This window comes from Sciurus carolinensis, chromosome 1 (assembly GCF_902686445.1).
Source record: "Sciurus carolinensis chromosome 1, mSciCar1.2, whole genome shotgun sequence".
In the NCBI taxonomy this organism is placed as follows: domain Eukaryota; kingdom Metazoa; phylum Chordata; class Mammalia; order Rodentia; family Sciuridae; genus Sciurus; species Sciurus carolinensis.
In genome coordinates this window covers 144,581,105-144,595,512 of record NC_062213.1, presented here as the reverse complement: position 1 = coordinate 144,595,512, position 14,408 = coordinate 144,581,105, and the positions used below count along the sequence as shown (strand labels likewise).

At 34.3% G+C, this 14,408-nt stretch overlaps 1 protein-coding gene across 2 annotated transcripts in view; it reads left to right on the top strand.

Moving 5' to 3' along the window:
• The window catches only part of Miga1 (mitoguardin 1), an 85,240-nt gene extending 77,609 nt beyond the window's left edge, over positions 1–7,631 (top strand). Inside the window, exons 15-16 of one of the 2 annotated variants that reach the window (XM_047530170.1) lie at positions 3,865–3,981; positions 6,285–7,631. In XM_047530170.1, coding sequence (XP_047386126.1) covers positions 3,865–3,981; positions 6,285–6,503 — 336 coding nt within the window. In that variant the 3' untranslated portion in view covers positions 6,504–7,631. Of the gene's footprint in view, positions 1–449; positions 772–3,864; positions 3,982–6,284 lie in introns of those variants that run through there. The other variant, XM_047530178.1, reaches the window with a different exon arrangement.
• The last annotated feature ends 6,777 nt before the right edge of the window (positions 7,632–14,408 follow it).

Below are 14,408 nucleotides of genomic sequence, written 5' to 3'. Positions count from 1 at the left end.
TTTCTCCCTTTTCTGTAATTTTCTGTATAATTCAGTGTAGCAAGTATTGAGGCATATATGGAATTTCAACTAAAGCTCTGATAGAGCTTTTAGATTTTTTTCACTTAATGATACTATTTTTAAAAAGTATTTAATATTGTGGCCTCTCCATATAATCCAACTGAGAAATGATGATTTGATTTTAATAGCAGCTTTATTCAGTTCAGAGCACCTACCCAAAAAGTCTCAGAGTTTATAACCTATTTCATCCACTGCATATTGCTCTCATCATACACTACTAGTGGCTAAAGGCATAAACTCTGAAGTGAGAGTTCAAATACTACTTATTAGCTATGTGACCTTGGGCAAGTTGCTTAACCTCTCTGTGCCTCAGTTCCCTTGTTTCTAAAAAAGAGGATAATAATAGTACCTACCTCATAGAATTGTCTTGTTTTGTTTTTTTGAGACAGAGTCTTGCTGTGTTGCTATGACTGACTTCCAACTTGGTGATCCTCCTGCCTCAACCTCCCAAGTAGCTGGGATCAAAGAAGTGTGCCACCACACCCAGTTCCTCATAGGATTTGTTGAATATACAATGTAAAGTGCTTAGAATAGTGCTTAGCATAGTGCATTATACAAATATTGCCTATTACTATGTTATTTGCTCAAGGACCTGTAATATTTTATCAAATCCATATTTATTAACTTTGAGTAATGCTAAGCATATAGTCCTCACAGTATTGTCAGTACATGCCATTAGAAATAATTTTAGTTGGGGCTGGAGTTGTAGCTCATGTGCAAGGCCCTGAATTCAATCCCTAGTACCACAAGAAAGAAAGAAAGAATTCCAGAGACCTTATATTTGAATAATTCTTATTTCAAATTATTCCACAAACCCTGTATTTTAAACAAGTTCTGCATTAGTTCATTTGTCAGCTTTTGTGTTATTGAGACCAAAGTACCCAACAAGAACAACTTATAGAAGGGAAAGTTTATTTCGGGCTCACGATTTCAGAGGTCTCAGTTCACTGATGGCCAACTCCATTGTTTTGGGCCCAAGGTGAGGCAGCACATCATGGGGGAAAGACCCAGTGGAGGAAAGTTGCTCAACTCAAGGTGGGATTAGGAAGGGTGGGGTACAGACCCCACAGGGAACATGCACCCTTTCAGGACACACCCCCATATGTGTACTTTCTCCAGCCATGCCCCACCTGCCTACAGTTACCACCTCATTAGTCCATTCAAACTAGGGTGGACTGATTAGGTTACAACTCTCAGTCTAGTCATTTCACTTCTGAACATTCTTATAATAACACAGGAACTTTTGGAGGAATGCCTTACATCCAAATCATAACAAGTTTCCTAAATGATTATTATAAATTCTTTTTTTAAGTATTTATTTATTTATTTATTTATTTATTTATTTATTTATTTATTTTAGAATTTTTTTAGTTGTAAGTGGATACCTTTATTTTTTTTTATTTTTTTTTATTTTTTGTGTTGCTGAGGATCGAACCCAGTGCCTCACATGTGCTAGGCAAGCGCTCTACTGCCGAGTCATAACCCCAGCTCCGATTATTATAAATTCTAATGTTTGAAAACCACTGGTTTAGGACTATAAAACAGCTTTTTGTAGACTTGGGTGTAATTCTCATACTAGCTATCATGATCATAGCAAATATCAACCTTTAGCTAAACTTCAGTTTTCCCATTTGCAAAGTGGAATTAATGCCTACTTTGTAAGACTGCTATAAGGATAAAATGAAGTAATACCATACAATATAACACACTTCATTTAAACATAAAGTTAAAAGTAATTTTAAAAGATTTTAGTAAGCAATAGTTTCCATACTATGATAGTAATAGCATTAGTACGAATATGTCTGTTTTCTAACTCACACTTGCTAGGCAAGTACTCAACCAATGCACTGTATCACCAGTCCTGTTTCCTGCTCCTTAGAATAAATATTATGGTTCAGTCTGGTCTTCTTTCAATATCCACAGATATCTATAAGTCTCACCTTTGGAAGAACTGTTTTCTACACGTGGAATGTTAAACTTCCCTCTATACTTAAATAAATCTAATCCACTATTGACCTCAGCTCCTAGTATTCCTTGCCAAAGTGTGTTTTTCTATTTGAACCCACACTAATTTCTTACTTCTCTGAACTCTAATACACTTAAGAATCTATATGAGATTTAGAATTTTAATTGTATAGAACATCTCTTAGATTAGAATAAATTCAGTACATGCCTGATAACTTTTCAGCCTTCACCACTAGCTAGCTGGTGTGTTGTAACTGGTTGTTTAACATCCCAAATATCACTTTTCACATACTTAAAATGATGGTAACAGGATCTTCTTTCCAAGAATGTTTTAGCAAACTAAATAGAACATAGCATACTATCCAGAATACAATGGGTACTCTATTAAATGATAACTGCTGCTATCATATATATATATATATATATATATTTTTTTTTTTTTTTTTTTTTTTTTTTTTTTTTTTTTTTTGGGTGCTAGGGATCGAACTCAGGGCCTTGTGCTATCATATATTTTTTAAACTGAGGTTTAAAAGATTGGCCTGGAGACTATAAAATAAAAAATAAAAAATAACCCCTCCAAAAGACAGAATCTTAAGGCATAATTATCCCAGTCAGTGCTTTATGACAAATCCCATAGGATGTTATTTAACAAAGGACATTCAGAAAGTTATTAATAGTTTCCTAAAATATAAGCATATGTTCATTAAAGAGGCAATTACACAATTAAAATTTTGATATTGGATTTCTTAACTAAAGGCTGGGTTTCTAGTAAAAATAACTTAATCATTTAATCTCATTTTAATCTTTTTCAGTTAATACCATTAAGTGATTTAGTAAGGCTTTTAAAATAGCGAAAACCTTGGTACTCACAATACTTCTAAAAATTCTATGGCTAAAGAACTGTAACATTCTTGTTATTGCTTATTTACAACACAGCCCAATTGCTTTTATTTTAAGATTGTTTTTTATTTCATTTTTTGTTGTAGATGGACACAATACCTTTATTTTATTTATTTTCATGTGGTGATGAGGATGAACCCAGTGCCTAACACATGCTAAGTATGCACTCTACCACTGAGCCACAACCCCAGCCCCATGATTGCTTTATTTTAATGAAGTACAGATTGAACATTCCTAATTTGAAAATACAAAATTCAAAATGCTTTCAAATCGAAACTTTCTGAGAGCTGACGTGATGGTACAAGTAGAAAATTTCACACCGTATTTCATGTGACAGGTTGCAGGCACATTGAAAGTACACCAAAAAGATTGTATAAACTTACCTTCAGGCTGTGTTTTTAAGGTGTATATGAAGTACAAGTGAATTTCATGCAGAAACTTCCATCCTATCCCCAAGATATCTCATTATGTATATTCACATATTCCAAAATTCAGCCAGGTGTGGTGGTGCAAGCCTGTTATCCCAGTTGCTCAGGAGGAGGAGACAGGAGGATCACAAGTTCAAGACCAGCCTTTGCAACTTAGCTAGATCCTCTCACAAAATAAAAAGGGCTAGGGATGTAGCTCAGTGATAAAGCATCCCCCCAGTTCTGAAAAATAGAGAAGAGGCGGGTGTGGACAGAAAGAGAGAAAAACCACTTTTCTCAGCATTTCTGGAGTCCTGTTGACTAGGATATGAAATCTACATAAAAACATTCCTTGACTCTAAAAGTTACTTCTAGGTTTATTAACTTTTTAATTGACTGGCTCGTGATTGATTCTTGACTTGCCCTCAAAAAGAGCTGATCATGTAATGGATAACAATTTCCGTTTCTCTGCTAGAGAATGCAAGTACAAGAAGACAAAATAACTTGATTCTTTTTTTTTACTTCCCAACAGATCCCAAATGGATTTTTTGCCCATTTTTATGCCATTTGTGAGCACATAAGCCCTGTCCTAGCCTGGGGCTTTTTGGGTCCTAGAAATTCTCTCTATGATTTATGTTGCTTCTTTAAGGTATGTTCAGTCATTCAGTCATTGCTTTTTTCCTGAATCCAAAAGTGAATAAGGTTTTATTCTGTTTTGGTTTTGCTTGTAAAAGAAAAAAACGTTATTTAAATGTAAAGTTATACAGGTTGCCTAAATTCAGGGTTTAAATACCAATTTAAATTAGTGACATTTTATAGTAATACTGTTATTAAAATGGACCAACGCTTTATAGATTTGGTGGCTTAGTGTAGAATAGGTTCAACAAGTTCATTCACCTTATCAGTTCTTTCTGTTATGGTCTTTCATGGTGTTACCATGTTGTAATGGAATTGATGTACAGTTTGTTCTTCATGCCTACATATTTGAAATTTATAAGTAAGCAATATTTTTAGTGCAGTAAATTCTTTTTTTCCCACTTTTTAAAAATTGGTGCATTATAGTTGTACACACTGATGGGATTTGATGTTCCATATTCGTATATGCACACAGTACACAACATAACAATACAGTTTGTCCAATATAATTTTTCCCTAGCATTTTCCCACTCCTAGTGCAGTAAGTTCTGATTGAATGATAAAATCCAAGTTGTGAGAATGGGAGTTTAAAGTTGTATTCTAATGTCAGAAGTTTATGTTTGCCAAAACACATGGTGAAGTTCATTGCAGAATTATCTAGCTGGCAAAGTTCCAAAGAGAAGTCTCTCTATTCAATAGGGTTGAGGCTGAGTTTCAAGGAGCATATAAAAGTAAACATAATTGAATATGAATTTGAAAGTTCAGTTGTTTTAAAGTTTGGATGTTTCATTATATTCATTTTTTTAATTAAGAGTTACTATGGGACTGAGGTCGTGGCTCAGTGGTAAAGTGCTTGCCTGGCACATGTGAGGCATTGGGTTTGAGTCTCAGCACCACATATAAATAAATGAGTAAAAGTAAAAGTCCATCAACAACTAAAAATACATACAAAATTTTTTTAAAAGAAGAATTACTATGTTGGGGGCTGAGGTTGTGGCTCAGTGATAGAGCACTTGCCTTACATGTATGAGGTACTGGGTTAGATTCTCAGCACCACATATACCTAAATGAATAAAACAAAGGTCTATCAACATCTAAAAAAATATTTTTAAAAAAAGAGGTACTATGTTTATATGCTGTTGATGCAACATTTGTATAAATAATTTAGGAAATGTTTATTTTACTATCATTTGGAACTCATTGATTTTTGACTAGGTTACTTGATCTTCTAAATGTAAGATATGAATTTTAATGGAAAAAATTTGAGCTGGGAATTAAATCTGTCATTAATGAGCAGACTGACTTGGGGAAAATAATCCTTTCATCTGTAAAATGAGGCTGATTGCTAATTACCTCTGCAGATGTAAAATCTAGTGAACCTATGTGTCTTCTTAGTACTTAATATTTGATTTCTAGGGGATAGAAATTAAATATCCCTGCTTATTATTCTTTGGAATTACTTTCTTTCCATCATGAAATTGCAATTGAAATTTACTACTTATAGTACACTTAATAGTATACTATTAAGTATATTATTAATAGTGATATAAGAATAGTATAATATACTTAATGATAGCATGCCATTAATTTTAATATACTAATAGTAGTATACTATTAAGTATATTATTAAAAGAGTAGTATACTACTCATTTAAGTGTACTTACATAAATGAGTGTCAGGGGTTAGGGATTTAGCTCAGTGACAGAGTACTTGCCTAGCATGCTGAAGGCCCTCAGTTTGGTCCTCAACCCTGGGAATGGTAAAAATGAGTTTCAGAATAAGTATCAACTTACTGAGGTGAAATATTCTTCTAGGTCTTTCTCTGATTTGAGGTCTGAACTTATTTTTATTTTTTGTATCTTAAGGGTTTTTGTGCAGAAGAATGCATGTTTAATAATTAGTTATGAATATTGAAAATAGTTTATTCTCCTGTCTTAAAGCAGTAGCAGTGCTCAGAGGAAACAACGAAGGGAAAGGATAATAAATAGCACCTCACATTTATACATACTTTGGGGTTTGCAGGCACTTAGATTTTTTTTTAAATCATTGTATCAGCTGTGGGTAGTAAATTGGACAGGTGGCATTACCTTGTATTTAACTATCAAAAAAAAATGGGACCCAATAAAAGGTTACATCACTTGTTCAAGGTCCCTTTTCCAAGGAGATATGAAATCATCCCTGGAATTCAGGTGTGTTGTGACTGGAATTCAGGTGTTCTGACTCCTGATGCAGTGCTAGTTACAATGTTAATAACTCTTTAGATTCAATATAATTTTGGTCTAATAAATGCCCATGTGTTTTGTGTTCATTTTCCAGAATCAAGTTCTTTTCTTTCTCAAAGACATTTTTGATTTTGAGAAGGTGCGCTATTCAAGTATAGAGACTTTGACTGAAGACCTCATGCAGTTACTCATTCGCCGAATGGAACTTTTAATGGCCTATCTTGGAGCAGATGCCCTGAGGCACACAAGTAGTTGTATAAGCGGTCATGGGCATGTTATGTCCAGTGGGCTGTTGGAAGCCAAAGTACAATAAGTACCATAAGAATCATACATTTTGAGAATGCTATAGAATTTTTTAAGGTAACTATTGATTTTGTAATACATATTACAAAATTGGTGGATACATACTACAGAATTGGTGAATGTAGACTCAGGGAGGGAAAAAAATCTAGTAAAGAGTGAGTGAATAAGTACTGTACTTTTACAGAAATTCTTTGAATCCCTGTGTAGTGTATTCAGAGCAGCTTTTTAATAATTTAGGTAGTAGTTTAAGTTGTGAATTATGTATTCTCTAGGAATATTGCTTAATTTGAAGCCAGTACTTGGGAGTTGATTTGTCAACTTCAAGCTGTCAGAAGTGTCCAGTGTCATTCTTAAAAGCTTTTATTCTTTGCATCTTGAAAATGTACATTTTTGCCAAGACCTTTGTGGTCCACACATGCTAGAATATATTATTCCTAGTGTCATCATGTTTAACTGCCTGAAAATGTGTTTATAACTGTAAAATTAACCATTTGTTTGATCAAATTTAGGCAGTAGTGGCATTTAATATGTACTGCTTATATTATTGCTTGTGCATTTGTTTACGTGTTTGAATCAAAGAAATTATAATCACTGAGTATTAATATAAAACATTTAGATGAATTGACACTGAGAAGTTTACAACTTGTAACTTTTTATAAGAGATTAACTGTAGTTTCCAAAATATGTTAACTATTGGTCCTATAAGTTAAAATAGAGAGACTGATGTGCTTTTATCTTTTAATAGATTAGAACATTTTTCTTTTTTGAAGCCATCACGTTGTTTTCCGAGGTGCTGGGGATTCCAACCCGGGGCCCTGCACACGCTAGGCAAGTGCTCTGGGAGCTGAGCTATTTGCCCACTCCCAGAACATTTTTCTTTTGAATTAATATTGATTCAAAAGATAAATTTTTTTTTTTTAAGAAAAGCAACTTAAAATTTATCCTTTATAAATGTAGTTTTGAGACTGACTCAAAAGGTATTAAATCTTGGTAACGGTAAAATAATTTCTCCTTTATCCTTCCACAAAACAAATGTTTAGTTATTCTCACAGGGGACTCAGCATACTGGGAATTTGTTATAGTATGTCCATTTTTTTAAAAATGTTTATACTTTGAGTCCTAGATTTTTTTGTTTGTTTGTTGCTCTTTTTTTTTTTTTTTTTTTTTTTTTTTGGCGGTACTGGGGTTCGAACTCAGGGCCTTGTGCTTGCAAGGCAAGCACTCTACCGACTGAGCTATCTCCCCAGCCCTTGTTTGTTATTCTTTATTTGCAGTGCTAGGGATTTATCACTTGAGCTACATACCCAACCTTTTTTTTTTTTTTTTTTTAATTATTTTTATTTTGAGACAGGATCTCACTAAGTCACTGAGGCTGGCCTTGAACTTGAGATCCTCCTGCTTCAACTTCCCTAGTAGCCAGGATTCCAGGCATGGGATACTGCACCCACCTGAATCTTAGTGAGGTTTTAGAGAAAGTTTTTTTTTCTTTTTTCTTTCTCTGATATAGAACAAAATATTTTTATGATATGGAAGTATATTCTGTGTCCTTTATGACAAGTGTATGAACAGGTGGGTTGTTTTTGAGTGAGGCTCTTCAGAGTCTATTAGATATTTTCAGAATTCCATTAATTTTGCTTCTAAGTCATATACCACTTGTTCGAAGTGACTGACTTTATATCAATGGGTTAGGTTTGTTGATTTTGCTCCTGAGGTGGTCTTAATACATTTTAGGAGTGAGTTACACAAGAGGATCTAAAATGCATTTTTTGCATTTTAGATTAAAGTGCCTAGTTTCAGATTAATGAATAGAAAATGAAAAGTGAAAAAGGAATAATTTTTAAGATTTTAAATTTATGTGCCACAATAATGTAAATTAATTACAAAATATAAAATTCAGAATCATGCAGTTTTGCATGTACTGTGTAGGTTAGAACATTAAACATATGAAATATTACTCTAATTGTTCTTGAGTATGTAACTCCTTGGTATCTTACTTAGTTTTTGTGGATTTTTTTTCCAGTTTTGGGGATCAAACTCAGGACCTGCATGCATGCTAGGCAAATGCTTTACTGCTGAGCTACATCCCCAGTCCTCTTACATAGATTTTTAAATTAACAATTGCCTATTCATAATTCTCACTGAAGGAGGAGTATGATTAGAAGTACCAAAATGGAAAATTCCATTATGTAAGATTTTACTTTTTATTTAATATTAGGTGTTTTCACCCGTTGTTGAGATAGCACTGGCCTTGAATGATGCACACATATATATGTGTGTATATATTCATATTCCCATTACCTCATAGGCAGGACAGTAATTGCTTCTATAATTTACTCATTTGAGGCTATGGTTTTTGTTTATAAACAAAAGCTATGAATAAACTTACTTTTTTATTTAAGAAAGATACTGTTTGAACTCAATTTTGAAGAATTGCACTGTTTAATAATGCTGCTACTATGTAAGATAACCGTGGGAAATTTACTTCATCAGATAAGGTGAGTGGCATCTTAGAAGGTGTTTGGGTCTTTTCTCTTCTCTCTCTCTCCCTCCCTCCCTCCAATTTCAATTTTTTTTTTTTTTAATTGCCCATCAGGAAGTTGATTTTTTTTAAATTCAGTGCTTGAGTTTGATGATTAGTTTTTGGTCAGTTCTGTAATTACAACATTACCAAGATACTTTCTTTGTGGCCTTTGACAAAAGGGATAAGAGAACCAAATAGAATTTCAGGGCAATAAATGTAGGAAAAGTCTATTTTATGTGAAGAAACTTGACTTTTTAAAAAGAAAACATTCCCTAAAAAGAATATTTCTGACCGGAGAAGGGTATTTAAGACATACATGCATGCCAGTTTTCATTTGCCTTAAAACTGGATTAAGCAGCAAAAGCAATGCTTTAAAAAATGGTGAGAACTAGTCTATAGCCTTTCAGGGTAAAACCCAGGAATTCCTGGTGGTGTTGTCAGGAAATTGCTGTTAGCACCATGAGTCCCTCAGTTCACTTCCATATGTAAGTTAAAGCAGGGCCTTGGATTAGTTAGTCCTGAGAAAATGACTTTTTCCTCCTCTTTTCTGGAAGAAAAAGATAAGTGTTCAGGTGATTTATATGTTATATTTTTTTTTTTTTTACAATTAACAAAGCAGTTATTTCTTCCCAGACGTTAACAATATGTTAATGAAATGTCAAAATGGAACTAACTTTTTAAAAAGCTAAGTTTTCCATACTATTATAGTCAGCTCCAAAGAACTTTCTCTTTCTTCTAAAGTAGTATTCATCATTTGTATCCATTTTGAATGAGTTTTATTAATTTGTTATTAAATGACTATAAAAAGTTATTTACAAGTGTTTTCTTGCCTTAAGATGTAACATTTTCTACTTATTCCCAAAAGAGTGATTATTTGCATTATAAAGGAATTATTAGTTTATTATCCCTTTAAACCTAGGAATCAAGAATGCCAAAGTAACATTTAGTGTACTTTTCTGAAATTTCATAATCAGAAATTTTAAATTATGTTTATAAGCCATTTGTTTTTATTTTAATGTGACATGTATTTAGAAATTGGTTGGGTTGTAAATTTCAAAGTGGCTGTAAGAATTAGGCTGAATTCAATTTTTTTTTAACTTGGATAAATCAGATTAAGTATGTGAGAGTTAAAAGAATTTATATTATCTGTGAAAAATGGAAACCATAGGGACATCTTTACCTTGTTCTTAATGGTTATGTTACTGTTTTGTTTAGTTTGAGAACAACCATGTTAACTTTACTTGGCTGATATCAGTAAATGTATTTACTTCTTAAATATAAGAACTGAACTCATTAATTTGTATAAAAGTAAAACACTACAGTAGCAGGAAAAAAATAGCATTGGCTCTTTAGCCAAAATAAGCACTATAACATGGATGTATTACTGCCAAATAAAAAGTGATCATACATCTAGGAAATGTATTGCATATTTTAAACAATGTTTATATATAATTGGGAGGTCACAATTGTCTCATCAGACTCTACACTATGAGCACTTTCCATCTATATATCACCATATATACAGTGTCTATGCAGAAACATTGAAATTGAATGTAAAAGTGTGTTATCTTTATGTACTAATATGGAAAAAAGGTGATTTTGTGATGAATAAAGTCAAAGTACTTGTGTCTTGAAGAGTTACAGTGAGTAATGTCATCAAGCATAGTATAAATTTATCAAGTTTATATATATATATATCCATCCCTCTTCAGATTTCAGCCTCCTTTCTCATCACGTCTTGGTAAGGGTTTAGATATGTTTAATCACAGAGAAAGCTGCTGCCTGAACACCATCATGGGACAGAAAGGATTCACCTGGACACAAAAACAGTATTCTTAATTTGATACTTTAAATAAATAGATTTATTATAAAGTAATTAAGCATGTATTATATAGATAAATGGATTGTTTGTTTATGGTGCTGGGATCAAAACCAGCGTCTCTTGCATGCTGGAACAAACACTGTCCAACTGAGCTGCATACAGAGCCCCCCTGTAAAAAAGTTTTAAATTAAACTTATCAACTGAAATATATTACTTAATAAGCAAATCATACAAATATTGAGTCTCTTTCATTCTGGATATAGGCTTGGAGTAGAACAGGAACCCAGATCTGCATCTCTTATCTCATTTTCTGCTTTCCATGTCATTTCTGCCATCTTCTTTATTGTCTCATGCATACTCTTTGGTCCTACTATCTGAACTTAATGTTTTGCACTTTAAACATCTCTCTCTGAATTCTTATTCTTAAAATGCTTCTCTGCAAGCATCTCACTATTCTGTTATTACATTGTTTGTAAGGTGTTTTTTTTTTTTGGAAATCTTTATAAACCCACTTTGTTTATCCACTGCCTTCTTTACTGTTCTTGTGCTGCTTTTGACTTATATTTTTTTCTTCAGTGTTTCTTCCTGTTCCCTATGTTCTCTGATTCCTTACCCTGCCACTTCTTTCCCCTTGATCTCTTGCTCTCCTATGCTACTGACATTTCTGATCAGGCTGCACAAGCTCTTTGGTCTGCTGAAGTTCTTTGGGTTTTTCTTTCTTTTTTTTTTTTTCTCCCCTACATCTAAACAGTGAAAACCCTACAGTAACCTTCATCATCTGGGCAGGGAAGGGCTGGATTTCAGAAGAGAAAAGAAAAAGAGCAAACCTTCCTTCTATGACACTTTTTATTCTTTACTTAAAAGCCACAACAAAGCAACTGATACATCAAATATCACCTCAGCATTTTGCTTTTAATTTTTTTATGTGTGTCAAAGAAACCTTTCACAAAGTACATTTATATATAGGAAATTACAGAACTGATAATTTGCTGTTTGAAATAAAACCATAGAAATTGAATATAGAGAAACACTTTAACATCTGAAAAGCAACTAGAATATATAACTTATCAAAGTTAGAAATTTTTTGATGTAATACTTAGAGAATGGTTCTAGTAACCTTTAAAAGTGTATGAAGTATTTGTCAGGTATGGTGGTGCATGCCAGTAATCCCAGTGACCAGGAGGCTAAGGCAGGAGGATCACAAGTTCAAAGCCAGCCTTAGCAACTTACGAGAGCCTAAGCAATTTAGCAACACCCCATTTCAAAATAAAAAGGGCTGAGGCTGGGCATGGTGGTGCATGCCTATAATCCCAGCAGCTCAGGAGGCTGAGGCAGGAGGATCAAGGGTTCAAAGCCAGCCTCAGCAATTTAGTGAGGTACTCAGCAACTCAGTGAGACCCTGTCACTAAATAAAATACAAAAAAGGGCAGGGGATGTGGCTAAGTGCCCCTAAGTTCAATCCACAGTACCAAAAAATTAAAATAAATGATGGGGATATAGCTTAGTGGTAGAATGCCCCTGGGTTCAGTCCCTAGTACCAAAAAAAAGGGAAGAAAAAAAAAAAAAGAAGTACTTAGTGTGTGATAATAAAGTAGGTTAAAGCAAATATTTCCTTTCCCCCTACCCTTTGTTTGAGACAGTTTCAACTATGTTTTCTAGACTAGTCACAAACTTCTGGGCTCAAGTGATCCTCCTGCATCAGCCTCCTGAGTAGCCTCCTACAACCACACCTGGCTTTTAGGTCAATCATGGCCTGAAGACCTTTAGTTAAAGTATGGATTCACTGGATTTTCCAAGATATCTTGGTATATAAACTACACCCTTAAGTCATTTTCTGGGATTTCAAGTTCCTTTTGTTTTTCTTTCATGACCTTTTTTTTTTTTTCTTCTTCTTCTTTTTTAAATATTTTTACTTGTAGTTGGATATAATAACTTTATTTTTTTTAATGTGGTGCTGAGGATCAAACCCAGTGCCTCACACATGCTAGCTAGGCAAGCACTCCACCACTGAGCCACAACCCCAGCCCTCTTTCATGACCCTTTTAAAGGAGAAAACAACTTAGACATGAAAGCAATGAGTATATAATCTCCCTAGGTTTTACTAAGTTTGTACCCAATCTTTTTTTACATGTCTTCCCCACGCTTAGGTTGATGGCAATTTTTGTAAGCTATTTGCCTTTATCGAATCTTTTCAAAGCATTCAACTTAGATTTTATAAAGATTATAACATCCTGACTTTAATGTTTATCTTTGTAATGTTCATATGATTTCAAAAGGGACTAGGAGTATAGCTCAGGGGTAGAGCACTTGCCTTGATTTGAATCCCAGCACCATGAAAAAAAGAAAAAGCTCTGATACAGTCAAGATCGACAACAGATCCAGCTGGTTCATGATAAATATGCCAGGAATGTTTATAAAATTTGACAAATCTTGGATTTCTTATAATTTTCTCAAATTTAGCATGTTAAAACTTAGCCCTTGACCACCCCTGCCAATAGTCCTCTTCTACCAGTCTTCCCCTCTGAGTGAAAGAGAACTCCCTTCTTTAGTTCAAGGACCAAAAACCTCTTTTCACTTCAGTCTGTTACCAGAATCATACCACTTCTACCTAAAAATGTACCAAGGGAAAAAAAGAAGAGGCAAGCCATTTTTCACTACCTTCACAGCTGTCACCTTGGTGCATAACCCTTCTACCACACATTCTGGTTCTTGTGGAAGCCTCTTTATTGGTCCCCTGCTTCCTCACTTGTCCCATTTAGTATATTTCCAGCACATCAGCCAGGATGAACACGTTACAAGCAGTCAAGTCACTACATTGTTTAAAACCCACCAGTGTTCACCCAACTTAGAGTAAAAAGCAAAGTCCTTACAACACTATACAAAAAGGGTTTTGCCCTCTTCCCCTGCCCTACCACACCTATTTGTTCACATACTCAGCTTCACCCACACAGGCCTCCTTATTTGTCTTACAACATATCTAATAGGACCCTTCTCTGGGCCTTTGTACCTCTCCCTGGTTCAGTCTTCAGATACTCACATAGCTCACTGCCTGCTATAGTCTGGATATGGTTTATAATATTCAAAAGTTCATGTGTTGTGAGCTGGGGTTGAGGCTCAGTGGTAGAGCACTGCCTCACTTCTGTGGGGCACTGGGCTCCATTCCCAGCACTGCATATAAATAAATGAATAAAAGTCCATCAACAACTAAAAAAAAAAAAAGTTCATGTGCTGTGGAAACTTGGTCCCCAGACAATGTTAAGAGGTGGCAGAACCTTTAAAAGGTAGGGCTTAGTAAGAGGTCATTACTGGTCCACCCTACACTCTGGCTCCCTGTCTCACTGTGTGATCTCACCCTCTCCCACAAACTCTATGCCATTGTGATGCCATCTGTCAAGAGGTCCTCACCAGAGCCAAACTGGTACCAACACCATGCCCTGAAACTCCAGAATTGTGAGCTAAATAAATCTCCTTTATAAAAGTTATCTGACCTCAGGTATTTTGTTACAGTAGTAGGAAATGAATTAATATGTTGCCTCACTTTCCTCAATAGTTTTACTCATTTGAGGTTTTCT